The following is a 23,180-nucleotide window of genomic DNA, read 5'->3' on the forward strand; positions in this document are numbered from 1 at the left end:
CCTGCATGTATTAGACAGAGGAACTGTAACAGGTCAGGTGTATCGGAACATCATTTTGCACCAGTATGTCTGCTTTTCAAGGGTGCACTGTGTATCACCTTCCTCCTGATGGATGATAATGCACAGCCCCATCGAGCTGTCTTCGTGGAGGAGTACCTTGAAACGGAAGATATCAAGCAAATGGAATGGCCTGCCTGTTCTCCAGACCTAAATCCCATCAAGCCTGTCTGGGATGCTCTCGGTTGACTTATTGTTGCTCGTCTTCAAACACCTAGTAAACTTCAGGAGCTCCAACGGGCACTGATGCAAGAATGGGAGGCTATACACCAGCAGCTGCTCGGCCATCTGATCCAGAGTATGCCTACCCATTGTGTGGTCTGTACGTATGCATTGTGATCATATCCCATATTGATATCAGGGTACATTCGCAAGAAACAGTGGTGTTTTGTAGCGCAAGTGTTTCGGGATGGTTTTCTCAACTTATCACCAATACCGTGGACTTAACAGATCTGTGTCGTGTGTGTTCCCTATGTGCCTATGCTATTAGTGCCAGTTTTGTGTAGTGCCACATTGTGTGGCACCACATTCTGCAATTATCCTTAATTTATGAGCATGAGTGTAATATGCCACTCTGTATCCGGTTTTTCCACAGCTCTAATTTATTTGTGAACACCTTCACCTTTTCATTCCGCGATAGTACACTTGCTTGATTACATTGAAGTGAAGTGATAAGAATATTTAGATTCTCAAAAATATCAGTGAAGTGAACCATTTTAAATAAAAATCTCCATTCTTGAAACAGTCTGCCAAAAAGTGACTGGCGTAACCACAATACCTCATTCCTCAGTGCAAACATTCTTTTCAATACTTTACTCCTTAAAAGCCATCAATCATTACTAAAAAAGAACAACTGAGTGTGTTCAGTACCAATCTCCTCATATAGCACTTCAAAAAGCATCCAATTTATAGATTTTGCCCTAATAATATTAAATGTTTGTATAACCGTTTGCAGAACTTTGTGAAGGGGTGGACTAAATTCTTTAGTGGCCAGAGTCTCTCGGTATTATTCCAGTGAGACCATACAGCATCAAGAGCTACAACTTTAACTTTCACTTGCAATCCACCACGAATGCCAGACATTGAGTGAGCTCTGTCTGTGCAGACTCCAATGGACCAATTCCATGATAAACTGTTTTGATTAAAAAAAGTATTGAGCATGTCAAAAAGACTTTCAGCTGTAGCTGTTTTCTCTATTGGCTCACAGAAAAGAAATTCCTCTTGAATGTTAAATTCATCAACAAAATGAACATAAGCAATCAAATTAGCATCTTTATGAATGTCAGTTGCTTTGTCCACTTGAAGTGCATAATAGTTGTTGCACAATTTATCGATTAAATGCTCAACTAAATCATCAGAAATGTCTGAAATTCTTCTACACAATGTGTCATTTGAGACAGGAACACTTTTCAACTGTTGAGCGAATGAGTCACCAAACATTGTTGACACTATATCAGTTGCTGCTGGTAAAATCAGAGTTTCTGCAACCCTGTGTAGTTTCTTGCGTTTAGCAATTCCATGATAAATCTGGTAAGAGGCTAAAAGAGCCTTAGGCGTATAATTCGTTGTTCTAGCAAAGTTCTTGGGTTGGTAATAAAACATTTAGTTTCCTGACAAACAAAAATCTTTTGGTCTTCCCGTTGATTCAGGATGTTTGGTTTCAAAATGTCTCCTGTTAGGTTTCATGCTATCAGCAGCTAAAATTGTTAGACAAACTACACACTGCAGACGTTCTTCACCATTGAATGTACTGTTTGTGAAGCCTAGCAATAAATAGTTATCGTCATACTTCTCGTTTTCGCCTTTAGAGTATCTCTGTTCCATCCGTCAGTTGACAGACCATGTTGATGATGATTGTCACTAATCAGGAACCACTTCATACTGCAGTCAAGTCTTCCTTACAAAGTCTATAATTATAGACATCACTATAAGGATGCATTGAGATACATAAGCCAAACCTTGCACTGTGCAGAATAGTTACAAAAACAGTAATGGCACAGGCAACAAAAGGTATTCTGCCGACTAGCAAAGGAAGCAACACCACCTAGGAACAAAGCCTACTCAGCTCGCATGTGTAGGCTTTGTACCTAGGTGGCGTTGAAGGGAGTAGCGTAGCTACATCCAAAAGAAGGCTATTCGAATTTCACACCAGACGTGTAAGAGTGACACTAGTAGTGCCACTATGAAGATACAAATCAGGCTTTCTTTACATAAGCACTGTAACCGTTAAGAATTATAGTTCAGTTCTTCTATCTTGGCTGCTCGCGCATGCCCACCCAGACGTGGGAGATTGCTGCATTGCCAGTTGCAAATGACGCATGCGCCAATAGAAGCAGCGCCGTGGTATAGTATAGTTGGCAAACTTACGATTAGGGAGGAGCGCGCAGATTATGAAGTAAAGCCACCACGGACGCATTAACCCTTTCACTGCTACAGAGACGTGCTCCCTGCATTCTGCACTGTGCGCGATTTTGTCATCACTGCACTGCTTGCCTGTGCAGACACATGGTGTTCTGATTGCTTTGACACACTTCTCATTCGACTTCACAAAAACTATTTAGCCCAAAAATTTGATTTTTACACCTTTTCTTGACTGATACCTTCCCCCCATTGACTTAATTTTGTTTCGATGTTCAGTGTAGTTATTGTGCAGCATTCAATGTAGTAAACCGTTGCACGAAATTTTGAAGAGTTTGCAGAGGTAAAAGTCCATAGCGTATACTTTCCGTATGGTCGATTTTAGTTGCCACAGTGTTGAGAATGAAATGTGACAAGATAACTAAATTTCATATAAAATTTACTGTATAACAATATCTCATTTAAGAACCAGATAGGTGTCTTATGTAATATTGAGAAATATTCCGCCTTTCGCGACTGTAATAAAAGTTTTGTTTATACCAGAGTCATTTCACTTTTTTCTAAAAAGTTCTGATTAAACAAAGTTGGCGAAGGACACATAACGGAATTGTGGATGTAATAAAAAATAGAAACTAAAATATATCGTCAGTAAGGCGAACTACACAAACAATTTGTGTTTGTCACAACAGACAGCAAATACTTGCCAAAACATAGACCAGTCGACGAAGATATTGAATATGATGATGATGCCAAAGCAGCGAAGCAAAGAATTGCGTCAGACAATCAAGTAGCTCTAAATAATACTTTCAATACTGTCACAAAAGAATATATCTCAATATGAATAATAAAACAGCAACTGCGGAAGAGACGATATACAAACAAAACAGATAACATGAATAACACTGTTGGTATGACTATGAATTACTCACGTTTTGTCGAAGTACAATAGGAAATAAACAATTATCGCTGTTCTTTATTGCGAAAAAGCGGTTAGTGAAAATGATACAAACACTTGTCCTTGCTATCGCGTGAATTAGGAGGCTTATTGCTTGTTTGGTTTAATTAATTAATAGAATATGAAGCAGTTGTTATAAAGAAAGCTTTTTCCAAACTTTCTATAAAAGAAAGTCTGCTATCAAGACATTGCTTTTGTTCAATTACTTCATTTATGACTGAACGTTTCTAAAACTGAAGACACTCGTCTGTGCTCTGCACTGCAGTCGAGCTCTGGCAATGTCGTTCTCTGTTCATTGGCTGACTGTGTTTTGTGACGTCAGATGCGCAGAACAAACCTAAACTCGGCCACCATCATAATGACACGCACTATAGTTACCTTTGAGATTGGACATGGTGAGTTGTTGATAGTCAAGTATGCCTATAAGATGATGACGATATCTTATCAGCAGCTCGCCGAGTTTGGAAGAGATCTTGTAATAGGGCTATGAGAAGCTGAATGTTCCTTCCCCATTATTGCAGAAAGCCTTGGCAGGAAAGTAGCCTCTGTAAATGATTGCTGGTGGTGGTGATCACGGGAAGGTACGGTTGCAAGAAGCCCAAGCTCCAGACTACCACATGGCACTACAGAGAGGGAAGCCCATCATATTCTGTGTTTGGCTGTGGCACATCGTACTGTGACTGCAGGAGCAATTTGAGCGGCAGTTGGCATCACAGTGACACAATGAACTGTTGTAAATCAGTTACTTCAAGGACAGCTCTGAGCCAGACACCCTGTATCCTGCATTCCAGTGAACTCAAACCATCGTCATTTTTGACTTCAGTGGTGTCAAGTGAGAGCTTATTAGAGGGCGTAGTGGAAAACTATTGTGCTTTCTGATGAAAGACATTTGTGCTTCATTGCCAGTGATGGCCGTGTATTGGTTAGGAGGAGACCAGTTGAGGGCCAGCAATCAACCTCAACCAAGTGCAATAGGCATGGAACTCTTTGGCACGAACTGACATCCAGCATGTATACGACACAATGCATGCATGTTTGCATGCTAGCATTTTACATGCTGGCAATTACACTGGTTATCGATGTACCAGCATTTCACATTTGCAATGGCTTTTATTGCACTTACTTTAACCTGTGATCTTACAACATTAATCACTTAAGCACGTTACCTAGACAAATGTTTCCTGAAATTTCATTACTCTACATTAATTATTTCTTGATGTTCGGAATTTTTCCGTGTATTGCCTTCTTTGATTAATATACCTTTAGTTTGCTTTCCTACCTGTAAGTAAGAATTTTGTGCAATATACTTTCCAGTCAAATGCATAAGACACTGCTTAGTTAGTTTTATATGATTATTTATCTTTAAATTGTTAGAAAATGCTGTTTGTGATTATTGACACGACAAGTTCCTTATAGAAATTTTAAAGAACTTTATATCAATTGTAGAGTCACTTCAACAGTCTGCAGCTGTTTTAGTTGTAAGTGTTCTGTTCTTGTATCATTTGCAAAGAGCCCAGTTTGGCAACGTCTCTTTTTTTTTTTTAGCTACTGTTGAAAACAGTTGAGATATGATTAACTGGAATCTGTTGATTGTAACTTGAAAATCATTTATATTTCCTGTTTTTCTAAAAATGACTCTTATAATTTTGTGTTACAAGATTGGTGGACCAGCAGCATCGAAATCTGCACCAGGAATGCAACCTGGGCGGATTGTGAGGGCGCCATCTCAGCAGGCATCAGGTACCGCCACAGTGGTGAACCCAAAGAGAGTCACAGTAGTAGGCCAGCAACAGCTACAAGCACGAAAAGTGGTACTCCGTGGTGCATCATCCGGAACTGGTGTTCAGTTGCTCACAGGTCAACAACAGCAAAGAGTGGTTATTCAGAAGAGTACTGCCTTGCAAGGACAGGTTAGTTATTCATGAAATGACAACGCAGATTTCCTGCACCCTGTGCCCCACAGAGGAGGCATATTTAACATTTTTGATTTGATTTTGACAGGGAAGCTAAAACAGCTTAGGTCTAACCCGCCACTGCCCGCACTGAAACCGAGTTCATTGTGCGGTATCACTCCTTTAGTAAAGCCAACCAGTGCCCTTAAATAGTACAAGGAGTCCCTTTACCAGTTTTTTGTTAGACACAATTTCTTCAGGTTTAGTTGTCCCGAAGATTCTGTATCTCTTGCTCTCCAATGCCATGCATTCGAAGATTAGATGTGATGCAGTTTCGTCAACCTTATCACAGATCGTACATTTAGGGTCTTCTTCCATTATACCCATTGTGTGTAGGCGTTTTTTGAACTTCCCACAGCTGGTCATCAGTCCTGAGCTTCTTTTAAAACATAGCTTGGGCATCATTACCTTATCATGTTTTTTGTTTGTGGACCTTGGCCCAATACTCTACGTGCTGTTTCCTGAGCCGTTTCTGTAGTCCCAGTTTGATCATAGCCTTGCTGATTGTCATAACGGGTTGCGATCCAATAAATGGAGTCATTGCCCCCATCCTGGCCAATCTGTCTGCTTGTTCACTGCCACAGATCTCTGAGTGGTCAGGGACCCACACTAGGTTTACCCTATTGCTTCCCCCTTGCTCCACCAGAGTCCTGTTGGATTCTGCAACAATTTTTGATCTTGTTGGAGGAGCTGCCAGTGATGTCAGGGCTGCCTGGTTGTCTGAATAGATGTAAATGCTACAGTCATTGTAGCACCTATGCATATTTTCCTCCACACATGCCCTGATTGCATTAATTTCAGCTTGGAATACAGAGGCCAGTTTTCCTAGAGAGATGATGCGCTCCAGTCTTTGCTGAACCCCATATGCCCCTGCCCCAATGTCTGTTTGATTTCAACCCATCAGTGAACCAAACAATGTCCCCCATATGGTGTCGAACTGATTTTTCCCACTGCTCCCTGCTTCCGGTTATTATATTGTAAGGCTTGTTGAAGCAGTTGGGAGTAATTATATAGTCGGCAGGCATTTCCCCAGCCATTCCTATTTTACCTCACTCACTATGTTAGTGTGTGATTCTGGATATCCCGATGAGTTTTTGCCAGTTTTAAGTCTGTATGCCCCAGCTGCTGCTCCCATCTTGACCCAAAGTTGTAGTGGAGGCATGTCCAGCATGGCTTCCGACCCAGTGGTTGGTGTGCTGCTAATTCCGCCTGTTATGGCTAAGCAGGCCAGTCTCTGCACCTTAGCAAGCTCCTTAGCTGTAACCCACTGTTCTGCCTTCTTCCACCACACACCTATCCCATAGGAAACCCTAGGTCTAACCACTGTGGTGTATATCCATTGTATACCTCTGGGGTTTACGCTCCAGTTTTTACTACAAGCCCTTCTGGTACTCACTAGAATAGTTTTTGCCTTGGAGCAGATATTCTTAATATGAGGGGTCCATGTTAGCTCCTATTCTAAGGTTACCTCTAGATATTTCACTATCCCCTTCACAAGTAGAGTTTCATCGAAGAGCTTTAGATTCCAACTTGAGGTTGGATATGCTTCTTTGTAAATGGCACCACAACAGTCTTCTTAGGATTAAACCTCAGATCCTGTTCAGTGTACCAATTTTGCACAATGTCAAATCCTCCTTGAACCATATTTCCAGCTGTGGCAGTAAATTTGCCAAGTATTACTATGACAAGGTCATCTGCGTATCCTTGTCAGAAGCACTGTCTGGAATTTAGTTCCCCAATGAGTTCATTCACCACTAGATTCCACAATAAAGGGGACAGAACTACTCCTTGTGGGCAGCCTCTAGTAGTATTAATTACCATCTTTTCAGTCATCGTGGTAGCCTCTACCTTCCTTCCACTAAGCATGGCCCTGGTCCCTAGGTCATGCATCTCTGCTGCCCTTACCATGGAATCAAAGGTCGTGTTATTGGAGGCCCCCCTGAATATCCAGGAAGATGCAGAGGGCTATTTCTTGTAAGTGAAGCACTTTCTCCACCCTCTCTTCGAGTTGTTGGACAGCTATCTCACATGATTTACCTGGTTGATATGCATGTTGGTTTGAATGTAGAGGTGCCCTAATTAGCCTCCTCTCCCCGACATATACAAAACCAGTTTTTCCAGTGTTTTGAAAATGGAGGAGGACAAACTGATTGGTCTCATATCCTTAGCCTTGGTATGATCAATTCTTTCTCCCTGGCTTTGGAATGAAGACAACCTTCACTGCCCCCCCAAGCAATGGGAATGATTCATACTGCTAGGCTAACCCTGAATAACCTGCATAGGACTCTTATGAGATTCTGTCTTGTCCGTTGCAGGAGAGCTGGAAAAATTCTATCTGGGCCAAGTGACTTGAGCGGTTGGAATGTTCCAATCGCCCACTGGATTTTATTCAAGTCCACAAACTCCTTTACTGATTCCCAGTCCTCTCTTTGAGTGCTTGAGAACTGTTGTCCCTCCGGGATCACATACTAGTCTGTGTTATCCGGCAGCGCATTTTGAGAAAAGTGAGTTTTGAGGAACGGTTCCAGGGTTTCATGTGCTGTCTTTGTATATTCCCCATCCTTCTTCCTCAACGTACCTTCTGGATTGATTGGTACTCTGTGAGGATTCTGTGAAGTCTGGCTTGAGCAGCCGTGCTTTCCACTTCCTCACAGAATGCCTCCCAGGACGTCTTCTTTGCTTGTCTGATTGCAAGGTTATAGTTGACAAGGGCCTCATGATATTTAGCCCATGAACCTCTATGTCTCTCAATGTTAAACAGTCTTCATACCTGTTTCCTTTGAATTTCCAATTTGTTATTCCACCAACGCACACTCCTATTTGTGTACTTACCGAGCGAGGTGGTGCAGTGGTTAGACACGGGACTCACTTTCGGGAGGACAATAGTTCAATCCTGCATCCAGCCATCCTGATTTAGGTTTTCCGTGATTTCCTTAAATCGCTTCAGGCAAATGCGGGGATGGTTCCCTTCAATGGGCACGGCCGACTTCCTTCCCCGTTCTTCCCTAATCCGATGAGACCTATGACCTCGCTGTCTGGTCTCCTTCCCCAAAACAACCAACCATATTTGTGTACTTCTTGTTGATTGTGCAGTTGTCCTGATATGAAGTTACTATGACATAGGTAACAGCCTCTGCTACTTCCTCATACTCTACTTAATTCCTTATTGAGGTTTTAATTTCCGATAAGCCTAAGTCAAGGTCCCTCTTCTATGTCTCCCAGTCTGTTTTCCTGGGTTTCTTATAGGTCATTGTCTGTCTGATTCCCATTTCAAATTTGAATTTAATGTACATGTGGTCCAATGAGGATGGCTCTAACACCACATGCCATTGTTTGACATAGCTGCCTGTCATCATGGAATCAAACGTTACATTACTTACTTCTTCCCTTCAGTTATTCCTGAATGTAGGTTAATTGCCCCTGTTCAGGACCTCCAAGCTGTTAGCTAAAAGAAATTCAAGAAGGTACTCACCTCTACTGTTGGTGTCCTTGCTGCCCCACACTAGATTGTGGCCATTGGCATCACATCCCACCAGCAGTTGGTTACCTTGGCGATGGCAAGCCTCTACCAGTCTCCTCACTTCCAAAGGAGGAGGAGAACTGTCTTCTTAAGGAAGGTATGCTGAGGCCAAAATAATTTCCCTCATGATACCTTCCTCACATTGCTGCATTTTAATGTTCACTAGGTCCCTTGAGCAGAAATCTATCATTGGCATGAAAGAAATTCCATTGCTTACATAGATGCATGTTTTGGAGTTTCTTAGATTTTTAGCATAAATCAGCTTACCTCCAGTGCCACCGAGGCCTGATACACCCCCTTTATATAAATAGGGTTCTTGTATCAGGGCCACATCCACTTCCTGCCTCCCCAGGCAGCGACTCAGGGCAGCAGAGGTTCCTTTACTGTGCTATAGATTAATCTGCAGCACCTCGAGTCTCCATCTTGCTGCCATTTTTGAGAACCCTGACGGTGACCTGTGAGAACCCTAAAATCAATTTCAGGTCATGCTTCCTCATCACCTTCAGGGACTTCTCTCCTACCTCCACTACCAGGGTTCATCCTTCTGGTGAAACCTTCTGGTTGATCACTCTCCAATAGAATCTTATTTTCTCGAACAGAGTCTTAGGAGAGACTTCCTTAATGATCTACGGTACCGGTATTGATATCTTTGCGGTCTTAAGAAGCTTCACTGCTGTCTTAACCAGCAGCTTCGCATCTTCCCATGGGGATGTCGTGGGCACCTTGTCCTTGAGCCATTCCACCGTGTGCACCCCCTCACAGACAAAAATGAGGGCACTGCAATCTAGATAGACCATCCTGAATTCGAAAAAGAAGAGGTATTGCACAATGCTATATATTAAACTGCCTTGAAATTTATTAATGTTTGCAACCTGTTACCATACAATATGTCAACTTCACTTGTGAGCAAAATTCAAGCGTAACTAATACAATAGTAAAAGTTCTTCCAAAAACATAGTTAAGAAGAATTATTGTATTATAGTGGAAAGCAGTAAATGTCTATCCATTTTCTAAGCACATACCTAACTTACCTCATAGGTTTTGTGTGCACAGTCTATAACTTTTGAGGCAATGGACATCTACATATTCAGGATATATGAACATGAAAGAAGACACATCAAGTTGCAGACTTCATGTGTCATCTTCAGTCTGTCTTTTCCTACATTGTTGATATTTCTAACAGAATTTCCATTGTTTGATATTCAGGATATATGTTCATTCTCATACACATATTATCATTTATAAAGGTAAAGTTGGCAACAACCCTACAGCTGAACTGCCGCATGTTTTGTAGGAGCACCACTATTTTTGCCCTGTAGTTAAAGAACCTCCATTTTAAATCATTTAGCTTCATGAAGTTGCAAAACAATATTCCACTTCTGCCACACTGGTACCTTTTACTGCTGTTCTGAGATTAATTTCTTTGCTAAACGGCTGTCCTCCAGTCGTGGGAAAGCAATGTAAAATGAGATACTCATGGGCTAATATTTTGTGTTTTGTTTGATTTCTTGTCATGAATCCACACTCAATGTAAAGAGTTTTGTGTTGTGCAGCATAAGTAAACGTAATAATAAAGTTCTTTCAACAACAAAATAACATGTCACCTTTTTATGAATTGGAACATTGTAAGAATTCCACTTCATATTTTCAGCCCTTGTGGGATACACAACACACAAACAAAAACTTGCATGATATTACCGTTTTGGACACCTGCAAAATTGAAAATTTGACGGTGAACTCACTGACAATCCAGTGGTGAGATTTAGAAACAAATCCAATCTTTATGGTGACGATGAAGTGATGTGCCTTCTTAGTAGAACACACAGCCTTCTCGGGCTTCATCAAGCTATCGGAGCAGCACTTTTATGACATAGACCAATATTTTCTCAATAATAGTACATCCTGTAAACACAAAAAGATCATAAAAGACTCTTCTTCGTGATGATATATACTGAGCTTTAATGGATGCCAGTCATGCTCAGCTGAGATATGCAAATTCTCTGTGCCACATATTTTCAGATTATGACAGTTTATTTTTTGCTGTTAGCGTGGGAAGTTACTTTAGAAGAAAATAAGTCTACCTGCAGAAGTGTCACCTCCAAGTTCACTTGCAGATCTTGACAAAACCGGACATTTTTCCCTCGCTCTATTTACGAGTGGAACAGGAAAGAAAATGACTATGGGTACCCTCTGCCACACAGCGTGCAGTGGATTGTGGAGTATTGATGTGGATGTGTATCGTCAGGTACCATGAACTGGGGAGAAACTGTTAACAGGAACACTGTCCACAGTAACATACCTTTACTTTTAGAGGAGGAGACTGGAGCTTCCAGCCACTATCACCCCTCAGGCAGCCCATAATCTGTGCTAAAACCAAATCACCTCTCTACACATTATTATGTAAAATAAAGGAAAGACAATCACTCACCTTTAGCAGACTGATATGTGGCACCTAGAGACACACAACAGAACACATTATTAACTACTTTTCAAGCTCTAGTTCTTCTTTTGGTGGAAGGAGACTATCACTACAGCCACAGTATTGTGCATTTGGGTGCCTGTGTGGTTGTGTATGTGAATGTGTGTACTTTCTAACAGAAACAGAACCAGAGCTCAAAATCTAGTTAAGGCAGTGTTCTGTTACGTGTGTCTCTGCAGCACACATCAGTTTGCTAAAGGGGAGTGGTTGCCTTTTCTTTATTTTACATTTTGCCCCATCCAGGAGTTTCCATTATCATTATCTATATGTCATTAATTGCATCAAAAGAAAACTTTACTCCATAAAACTATAAAATTATGACTTCAAACTTCACTTCGGAAAACTATAAAATTACAACTACTTACCATCAGCAAATGAAAATCAGTGTACTGCATAATCATACACAAAAGTAGAAAAAATATAATAGCTTTCAGAACTATAAGTTATGGAGGTAGGATAGGTTGTGCGGGAAGATGATAAGGGAGACACCGGGCACTAGGGCGTCATTTCGAGAGAGGTCCACCTTTTGTGAGGATGTGGAGAGAAAAATATATTTTTGTTTATTTATGGATTGAGTTCAAATAAGGCCATGGATGCATACCAGCCACACAGTTGAAGTCACCACAGTTGAGATCCATTCTAGCATGATGAAAGACTGCTGAGTGAAAATGCCTGGGGTATTTGACACTATAAACATGCCAACTAAACTAGTACAAAATATGCTGCCTGACCAATTGTGAAAGAAAGAGCAGTGTGTGTAATTCATGCAGTGATTTCTGACTTTTGACCAAAAACACGTCCAGAAGAATGTTTTGTTATAGTTAGTTACAGTTTTAAGGACTTCTTTTACCTAGTCATGAAAGTGAATGAAACTTTGTTCCATTGTCAAACACACAGAGGTGAAACCCCATTCAGTACAACAGACTAGGCTGATGAATTTATGTCAAAGAAGACAAAGACAATTTCGTTTTCTTGTAAAGTGGTGACGACTATTTCTTGGGATTGGCAAGGTATTATTTGGTTAGATTACTGGAGAAATGTCTGTGCTTCATTCTTAGATAATTTGAAACAGGAGTTGAAGTGCATTATTTGAGCAGTTAAATGGTTCTGCATCCACTTTGTTCTATAGATGTAGCTCAGAATGGCTTCTTCATAATTGCTAAAATGAAATTTTGTTACTAGGAAGAAATTTTCGTAAAACAAGGAAGTGATCATGGCCATCTGTATTTATTTACAGTGTGTGACGAAATATATTTTTCTGATCAAATAAAAAGCTTGGAAACTTTACGAACCAGATGTATAGGAATATATGGAGACTGTCTTGAGAAATAAAGTGAGGTTTTTGTTCTAAATAATTTTGACTTTTTTTTCCCCAGGTGACGTTTTTGTTTCTGTTTATTTATGAATTGGCTAATAGTTACTTCTTGTCGGCATGTGTGTTCTTAATTTATCTCGTGGTATACTTTTTAGTCACTTGTCTCTGCATGTGTTACTTCTACTCTTTACTGATATACTGGAACAATGTTTACTCTCTTCTAATGCTTCCACACACTTTATTTTGCCATTTCATTTCGGTGAAAACGTTTTTACACCAGAGTAATGAAATTCAACATCTTTTCATGTTCCTGCTTCTTGTTTCTGTTTAGCACAATATTTTATTCATGTTTCTTTGTATTATTATCTTTTTCTTTTATACCAGTGACATGCATGTAACAGTTCAATCCCTGCTCTCATTTCAGCAAGCAGTTGCATCTCCAAATCGAACAGTTATAGTGAATCAGGTTGAAGCAGGCCAACAAAGAACATCTAAATCGGTTGCAGTAGAAAACCTTTCCGTTGACACTGATGAAATGAAACTCCGCAGAATGTGCCTGCGTGTTGGCACAGTTGAGGTATCTATGTTTGTATTTTGTGTGTGTGTGTGGTTGTGTGCGTACGCGCACACACTTGTGCTTGTTAGTTTCTTTCTTTGTGTAGCACCTGTTGCTGTATAATGTCATACGTTCTTTGTTTACAGAAAGTGCAGATGCAGCCACAGCATCGACGTGCAGTCATCACTTTTGCTAACCCATCTTCAGCGGGAATGTTCATCGACCGTTATCAGCGTAAAATTGTTGACCTCTCACTCATACAGGTGTCACTAGTGCCTTAAACGACACCGAATTATTGTGGAGGAATTATACTCTTTCTTTGCAGGCTTGCACAGCATTTACTTACTGAAAAGAGAGTCTAGGTAATAACTTACGTCACTGAAATTGAAAGGAGAGATTGTTATAAGTCTTTGTTCGTGATTCTTGAAGCAGCTATCTTTGTATTTCAGCCTTTACAAAGGAGAGATCACTGGGAGCACTGAAAATAAAATATGTGTCCTCTCTCTCTCTCTCTCTCTCTCTCTCTCTCTCTCTCTCTCTTTCTCTCTCTCTCTGTCCATGTCCCTGTCTATTTTTCTCTTTGGTTTTCAAGCACACATGACCCCCACCCCCACCACACACACACACAATTCCTGCAATACAGGAATATTGAAAAACCTCCTCACAATTTATTGTTAAAAATTCTTTCAGCTGCTTAATATGCATCGCCAACCGTGTAGCTTATTTAAGAACACCAATATCAAGGAGTAATTTGGTCTCATTCTCTTATTACTGTATGACAAGACCATATTTTGTCTCATTATTTATTCTGTAAATAATCATGCATAGGCCTCTCTGGAGTATGCAGTTTAATTTCTTTTCTTTTTAATGTAGTGCCTGTGTACTAAACATAAGCACTAAATATTTTACAACAGTGTAGTACATTACTTACAATCAGAAAAACTTTAATGTTGAAACCGGGAATCACAGATAGCTGCTTCCATTAACATAGCAGTGGTGTTTACAGTTGGAATAGTCTTCTGACATTTATCCTGTTTGGCAGTGTCATGCCAGATACACACAAGGTTTTAGCCTATTAACTTACATAAGTACATTTATTTGCTGTGCATGCCCTGCAGGAATGAGAAAAACAATATTAGTTGACTGTTGGTGCTGTTTGTCATTGGGACAGATATAATTAATTTGGTGTTGCTGTGTAATGAATGTCTAGCTGCTGTGAGCAGCTAAAAAACATTTTTGACACAAGACTGAAGAAGTAGATACTTCTCCATCATAACACAGCAGCTCAAGAAAAAGACTGAATTTGGGACAGATATAATTAATTTGGTGTTGCTGTGTAATGAATGTCTAGCTGCTGTGAGCAGCTAAAAAACATTTTTGACACAAGACTGAAGAAGTAGATACTTCTCCATCATAACACAGCAGCTCAAGAAAAAGACTGAATTTGAAGTATTTGTGACTTCAGAGATTTTTGTCATAGTTATCCAAGAAAGTTGTGACATTTTTAACAATGTGTGTGTTCATGTGAACTTGAAGAAGACGCAGTGGTCTTGAAACTAACAAAATTTTAGAAGCCTGAAGATGTTACTAATTTTTTGCTGCCTGTGGCAGTTCCATAACTAAGCTGGAAAGTATTGTGCTACAACAAAGAAATGAAACTGGTTTCGTTTAGTTTGTGGATTATCTCATCCTTATTTTATCAAATTAGGATGATTTTTATCTCCTCTTTTTGTACTGGTTGTCGTGAAGATACAGGAATGCAGACATTGTCAACTTCTTTACGGATAAGTTGCATGACTTGTTCTCAAGCACCATAAAATAGTTTGTTTAATACAACTATTATACAATGCTTCATTCAAGAAGCATGTATGACTTTGTAAAATAAGTGATTAACAGAAAGATCTGTTTCTGAATGAAAACTTTTTTATACTACTTTAGTAAGTTCCTCAAAATGAAATCTATCAATTTTTGCACAGTGAATATCGTTTGCAATGTGCGTGTTGCAAGCAGTTAATCAGCATGAATGGTGAATCATAATCTAACAGTCAATTAGAAGAATATATTTTTAAAAGCAGTGGAATATTTTTTGAAGGAAGATATATTCTACAGTGTTCAAAAGGATTGTGAAAGACACACAACTCTGAAGTTAGTGTATGTATATATTGTTGTGATTTAGCATTACTGCCCTTAGACTTTAGACAGATAGAAGCTGTGGGGTAGTTCACTCACTTTGAAAGTTTACTTCCAGAAGATACAAATTTTCAACAAATAGTTCTCAGAAAACTGGCTTCTTGAATAGTGAGGAAATTCGAGTCCATCAACTCAACTGGCACCAGGCATCCAATATGCAAGTAAACTTCAAGTGCAGGTATACATTTTTATGATGTTTCACAATAGTTTCATAGAATACTGAAAATATTACCACAATAGATCTGTTCACTGGCAAGCAGGCTCTGCTGCAGTATTTTTTTCCCCTCCCTCCTTGGGAGGGGTAGTATTTTGGCACCTCTTCTTTTTTTGTCTCAACTTATAATGACCCTTATAAACTGATTTTTCAGAAATATTGCTGTACTTCCACCACCATTTTAATTCACAGACTGTGCTGTTACTTATTTTTTAAAAAAGACAGAAATACATTTTTTTATTCTTTTAGAAGATTATTCTGCTTTAGCAACTGATCACTAAGTACATACAATGGAACACAAAAGCAATATTATGGAGCCAGCTGTGATTGGCAGTCTTCAATATTTTGACAAAATTCATGTTTATACACCACAATGTTTTTACCAGTGTATCACATAGCTCCAGTAAGATGTAATGTGTATTTTCACCATTTAGTCATATTTTTAAAAATATGAATATTTTATTAACAGTCCACACAAAACTTTGTGGATTATGGCTGTAATAACTGGGAATTACACTGGAGTTTGGGACAGTAGCTTCAGTAAGTAAGTTACTTAAGGTTTCTATTAAATATAGTTCAAAAGATAGGTTTTAATATTTGTGAAACCGCAAACAGTAAACCAGTAATTGATTGTATGAGTGTAATTTGGTTTTCTTTCCATATTCTGTCTTGTTTGGTCTGCAGTTATCTCATAAAGCTGAGTGTCAGAAACACTCATCTATAACACATCTCACTGAATGTGTGTTTTGCTTATAATGGTTAATTATATTAATAAAAAGATATATTATTATTTGTCCATCTATATAAAATATCAAAAAGGCTACTTTAAAACATAATTTCAAAGAACTTACTGCTGATACCTGGTTCTTCTATTTTAGTTATTAATCAGGGTTCAGCAATGTGTTTCATCCAGAGCGGTTGTATTTTGTATCTGTTTTTAACTGCACTTATTCCCCTCTGTGTGTGTAATCAGCCTTAAATACCCACCCTCTAAACACTCATGTTTGAGTAAGTGTAGAGGTTTTATTTAACTGAAGCATTCCACATACTTGCAGAATGTGTTATTATATATTGTGTTTGAGTTGAGTAATTGAGTGCCCAAGTCTGCATTTTGCCTTTTGTTGCTGATTTGAAGATGTAGTGACTCTGATTTCTTGGGCATCAATATGGGCTTGTGTGACACAAATATTTACTGCTTAGAATGTCATGAGTCCACATACATATTCCAGCATGGATGATTTTAAGTCTGTGTATTTGTTTGTTGATGGAAAATTATAAATTTTAGTTGAAAAATTATACATATTCACAGACTGTACTGGAGTGGACTGTACAGGAATAATTAGAGGATGTAAAATTACAACAAAATAAAGAAAGGAAACAGTGATCCAAGTATGCTGAAAACATTAAAATGGAACAAATTTTCCTGGATTTTCATTCTGATTTCCAGATTTTTTTCAGCAAAACTATCTATTAGTTGAATATACAGCCAAATCACATTTCCACAGTATATTTAGTGACAAAAGTATTAATAAATACTTCTCTTTCAACAAGGTTGAGAGGTACAGCTTTTTGAGGCAGTAACAAGTGTTTTCGTGCCCTTGCCTCACCATTTTTATTTCTGAAATGGAAGCATGAAGCAAAGTGTGGATCATATTGATACAGTGTACAATGATAAATTGAAACTGAAATCAGACACATAGTTGAGATGCACCTTGGGACTAAAGTATTTCATTTTGTGGAAATTGCACATCCTTTCTCAGTATAATTTAAATTTTTATATCATTGTTTTATTAACTCTTAAGTGGACTCATTATTGTATTGAAAATATGCTGGATAGATACTGCATGTTATGTACCTTCAACTTTCTTGCTAAAAAATGTAACATATTTTTCAAAATTCAAAATCTCAGCCCTTAATGAGTGATCTGTGACCAGGAGCATGCATTCAGTAAATGCTAGGAATCTGAACATGAAATCAGTATCAAAACTAATACAAGGAGGATAATCCCACATTACCATGTTGATGTGAAGACACTCAAAACAGCACTGTGCAATGTTCCAGTATGATCAGTGTAATGTGTCTGCCAAATAAGCAACATTTCTATTTATGTGTTATGTTTGCTTAATTAAATGAATATTGGTTTAATTTTTAAGAAGGTTATTTTGTCAAAGTCCAAAAATGTAAGCTCTATGTGTAGATGCAAAGTGTTGTTACTTCTCTGCTTGCAGTAAGAAAATTTATTCTCCTCATTCAGGACCTGTAGTTGTGGCATTTGTTTACTAATGCAAGACTGGTGAACTCATATTCACAGATATTTCACGAAGTTAAAGCATTCTAATACATTATAATGATTCCATTTATTTTTAAGTGTAGAAAATATTCATCTTGAGGTTGAAGCTCTGCTGTCCTTGCCTGCGTAGAGATACATTTGCTTTTGGGTGGGATCCAAGTGGGCGAAACAAATTTTTTTGCTTTCTTCTACTATCCAGACATGTATTGCTGAAGTTTCAGCATCATCAGTGGGCTCTTATTTTCTTTCTGTTAAACAACTGGATAAAGCTTTTTACTGGATGTACTTGTATAAATGAGAGTTTTTAAGAAAGTGTTTGCAACTTTGAAAACTGACAAGACTTTTTATATTCAGGTTGAGTGAGGAGGAAAGGAACATTCTTTATGGGGTGATTGTATTAGTGATTCTGGGAGGAAAAAATAAATAAATAAAGGAATGTTTTCCCTCTCCTTAACCGTAACCGACATACAGCTGTTTGAAAATAACAGGCATCAGTTGCATGTCCTCCTTCACTAGCAACATTAGGTTACGTAGTTTTGTCTTCGTTGACCATAGGTCTTTTTCTGATACCATATCTTTTTTTCCACACATACACATTGATATGTCTTTATGGCAACTGACTTGTACACTACTTGGGTTGATACTTCTCCAATTATGAACATTTTGACAGAAACAGCAGCCAAGACATTCCTTACTATATAGAACTACTAGCTCGTATTTTAAATGTGAATGAGCTCAGATCAGCCATGAAGCAGCTGTCTACATGAACTGCAAAATACATTGCAGTTGACAGATGATGTTTTGAACATCCTTTGTGATGAAATGTGCACAATTAAGCAAAATGTTAGATCCCAATGTTACATATATTAGGGCACTCTGAAAAATTCTCGGCTTCGTAGTGAAAATAATAATTTATGCTTTCATTCAAAGAAGTTTTATTTCTCAACATAATCTCCTCTAATATCAGTAAATTTCATCCGGCTGTGTTCTAATGCCGTTATCCCCTCTCTGTAACATTAGTAGTGCTGCAAAGTACCCATCTACAGCCACAATGGCTTCATGATTGGACAAAAAGTGCTGACCATTGAGGAATTTCTTCAGCTAGGAGAATAGATAGAAGACCAAGGGAACCAAATCTGGGGAATAATGTAGATGTTCCAGTATTTCATGGTGCAAACCCCTCAATTTACCCGTTGCCAAGACATTTTGTTGGGAGGTGCATTGTTCTGATGGTAGATGATTTTTTCCTTCTTTAAAGCAAGTTTGTTTTCACAAATGCTTTCATCACGTTTCATTAGCAGTTGAGAGTAATATTCTCCAGTTTTTGTTTTACCATTTTCTAGGTAGCCAATCAACAACATGCCTTTCGCATCCCAAAAAACTGATTCCATGATCTTTCCCACCAGTGACATGAGCCTTGGCTTTTTTAGTGCTGAAGAATCAGCTTCTGTTGACTGCATAGAAGCTATTTGGATTTGTTGCCGTGAATCCATGTTTCATCCTTTGTCACTTATTGATGCAAAAAGTTACTTCTGTGTTTCTTAAAATGCACCAAGCATTTTTTTCAGAAAATGTCATGTGAATGCATTTGTGATCTGCAGTGGCGCATGCTTCCTGACCAAAGCTTTATCATCTTCAGTTCCTGGTGCAAGATGTGACCCAGATGTTTGATACCTCAGAGCATTAGCAAAATGCACCCATCTTCCGAAATCATATTGTTCCCTTTGTCAATGATTTCCAGTGTGCTTGTACTTTTTGGACGTCCTTTGCATGGATCATCTTGGATGCTACAGCCATGTTTAAACTCAGCCGCCCATTTCTTAATGGTGGGAACTGAAGGTGAAGAACAGTCACACAAACTTACAAGCTGCAAATGAATTTCAGTCAGTGTTAAGCCTTATTTTATGAAAAAATTTAATCATTGCATAATACTGTCCAGCCTCAGTAGTTGAGAGGTCAGTGCAACAGAATGTCAGTCTTAAGGGCCCGGGTTCAATTCCTGGCTGGGTCGAAGATTTTCTCCACTCAAGGGCTGGGTGTTGTGTTGTCCTAATCATCATCATTTCATCTCCATCGACATGCAGGTCATCGAAGGGGCATCAAATCGAAAGACTTACACCTGGCGATCAGTGTACCCGATGGGAGGCCCTAGCAACATGACATTATTTTATTGCACAATACTCAATTTTTTCTGTTTTCATCATCATACACATAACAACTACTTAAAAAGACTGCCTACAGTTGACTGCTGCCTGAAATGACTTGCAATTCTGTGTGGTGTCTACAAACATGTGTATCATTGTAAGAGGGGAAAATCATGTGACTAGTGCTGTAATCTCTGGGCCAAGAGCTTTTCAAACAGCCCTTGTACTATCACCTGCATTTGTCCTGTTCCAAGTTGTTTTTTAGTTTCCACAGAAGGTGTTAAGAACTTGACATATGTTCATATGACATTTTTATGTTCAGAATCACCAATATTGTCACTCCTCAAAGCATTACCATTCCTCCTGACTCACCCTGTATGCCTTGTTAGCATATGCTTTGATTTTTCTAGTTTGTTTTGCATTATAGGTGTTTTCCTTTTACAGTTGTTCATCTGCAACCAAATAGAATTTAATGTAGAAAAAGTTGTTTACAACTGAGAATGTTATGAATATGCCTGATATTAACTAGAGTAACTCAGTGTGGATGATTTTGCTTATCTTTTGGTGTGTGTGTGTGGGGGGGGGGGGGGGGGGGGGGCTACACCCACACAAGTAGTAAAGAGCATTTTCCCTGTTGTTCAATCAGAAGAAAATAAAATTCTGCTGATTGAGTTGAAAGTTGAGAAAAAATGTGTTTTGCTCAAGGCAGATCCCACCCAAAAACAAATTTAACTGTAGGAAAGATAGTTTGAACCTAAAGAACAGAGATATTATACAAAAAGGATAATTCTATTCAGAAATTTGTTAAAATTCAGAGAATGACAGGTGGGCTGGCCAGTACTTATTTGCAGGACGTGAAATTCTCAGTGCATCAATAGAAACATACAAAAATAGTTAATAGTATACTTAATTTTCAGAACCACATGAGGAAAGAGAAAATTAGTGATAGGTGACTCAGAATCATGTTACACCTTGTGTAAGGATGAAGAAAGATAAAGATCTCAGAAAATAAGATGATGTAACTTGAATAATAAAAATTTATTGCTTGTAAAATAACAAATAACTACTGCCTTCCTTTGTTACAGAAGAAACTAAAGATACACTCCAAAGACCTCTAGAATTACTTCGGCTATAAAGTAATTTCCGCACATGCTGAATGAAACATATCAATAACTTTGAATGAGGACAATGTGTTTCAAAAGCACACAGAATAGTCAGGCTATGTGTGCCCTGATGTAACACTAATAATGTAAGAAAAATGCAGTAGTTCTGGCAAAATAAATTTCTTATGACCAAAGAAAAAACTGTGAACAGAATCCCCAGTTTACAAAGATAATGCTACATTCAGGTGACAGACGCCATCTATATGTTGCATTGTATTAATTGCATAGTATAAAACCTACTTGGAAAATCTCCTGTAAAGTGACACCAGTTGACTGGACATAGGTGATACTGATTTCATGTATATAATTTATAAAGTATTTTCCACAAACAGCTGTGTTCTTTGTTGACTTTGTAGCTGTGTTGTAATTGTAACTCCTGAACTACTTCAGTGGTAAAAAGAATCAACAGTTGTGAAGAGATGTACAGAAGTGAAACAACAACCTTATTTTGAGGAGCTGTACAGTTCATAAGCATCACTGAGCAGATGTAGGGAGTAGGTACTGCTTTGCTGGTGATTGCAGAAATGGAAGTCCTGTTACTGACAATTTTGTTTTAAAATTGCAGAAATGGAAGTCCTGTTACTGACAATTTTGTTTTAAAAAAGTAACTTAAACATGTATTGTTTGGTGGAAGTACAGACTGTTTATTAAGACTAAAAGCTTAAAATACAAAGCCTGCTTGTCAAATTCGCTGGAAAACATTTGAACTCAGTAAGTTGCAGTAAAACAATGGAAAATACTTTATTCATTTAAGATATTGTTTTATGGAATTCATATTTACTTTGTGTATCCTATAAAACTTGGAAAGTAGTTGTAAAAACTCATTTTAAACTTGAATGGCTGTTATCTGATTCACCTCAGTTCATTATGTTATATGGAGGTGCAATCAGTGTTGATTTAATCCAACAGAGATAGCCATCACGTACATTTTTAAAAGTGCCTTGTTGTCCAAAAAAAAATATTTGACAATCTTGTTCAATAGTACAAATTTTTGTAATTGTAAAAAAATATTTATTTTGTTGCATTTGTTTACTTGTTGTGAAAATTGTTTTAATAATTTTCTATGGTGAGTTAGTGCATTGAAATGCAACTTGGTGCTATATTTACACTTTACATAAGAGCATTTTAAGAACATAGGAGCTGTCTCATATTCATAAGACATATATGATCTGATTGTGATAACATTTCACAACTAGCATTGGAGTATTGCATTAATATCTTTAAATAATCATAATTTCATTCATATTTGCATTGTTTACATCTGAACTGAGTAGCCAGTTTTCATCTTCAACCTTCCTTTTTTGTTGTTATATTTATTGTGTTTACATTATTAATTTTTGTTTTGTAATGTTTTCGTTATTTTATCAACAACCCCAAAGAAATTTCATTTGACATTTGATCATAATTAGCTATCAGCTTCCACAGAAATGTGCTGTTAGGGATGTTATTGATTTTGGTGCCTAAAACGTAAGAGCATTAGAGTACTGTGCATATTTTTTCTTTCGTTTTAATATTAGAATTCATATTAATATGTGCAACATAGCTGTGATTGTATTTAAGACTGAATATTGGCAATTTCCTTAACTTTTTACCTGTTCAGTTTGTGTTAGCGTTTGTAAACAGCAGCATTTATTTTTTACTGCCTTTTATGTTCTACCATTGTGTGTTTATAGTATATTCTTGGATGTTGTAGCCATTTCTTTTTGATGGCTTTGTAAATATTTTCCACACAACCAGAATTATTTATAATTTTATATTTAAGTAATGTAATTATTGTTGGTCTTCCATTAATGTATTAAGTGAGGAAATCAGTCTACTCTCAATTTATATGAGAAAGAATGCTCTGCAAGTATTGAAATTTGCTTTTAAACGTTTTGTGTGTCACACAGGCTGATTTGTGTGTGCTGTAAAATATAAATTATCTGTAATCCTGGAGGGGCATTCTTTCTCTCATCTGTGATATCATCAGTGATCATTTGATCACTAT

General features: G+C 38.1%; 1 protein-coding gene across 2 annotated transcripts in view; it reads left to right on the forward strand.

Annotated features, from left to right (window-relative positions):
* Positions 1-23,180, forward strand: part of LOC126282197 (RNA-binding protein 33-like) — a 225,594-nt gene that overhangs the window by 187,550 nt on the left and 14,864 nt on the right. The window contains exons 15-17 of one of the 2 annotated variants that reach the window (XR_007551347.1): positions 5,029-5,280; positions 13,061-13,213; positions 13,339-13,554. Coding sequence is in view for 1 of the 2 variants with exons in the window: in XM_049981730.1 (XP_049837687.1) it covers positions 5,029-5,280; positions 13,061-13,213; positions 13,339-13,473 (540 nt within the window). In the remaining variant the exon portion in view is untranslated. Of the gene's footprint in view, positions 1-5,028; positions 5,281-13,060; positions 13,214-13,338; positions 15,112-23,180 lie in introns of those variants that run through there. The other variant, XM_049981730.1, reaches the window with a different exon arrangement.

This window comes from Schistocerca gregaria, chromosome 7 (assembly GCF_023897955.1).
Source record: "Schistocerca gregaria isolate iqSchGreg1 chromosome 7, iqSchGreg1.2, whole genome shotgun sequence".
In the NCBI taxonomy this organism is placed as follows: Eukaryota; Metazoa; Arthropoda; class Insecta; order Orthoptera; family Acrididae; genus Schistocerca; species Schistocerca gregaria.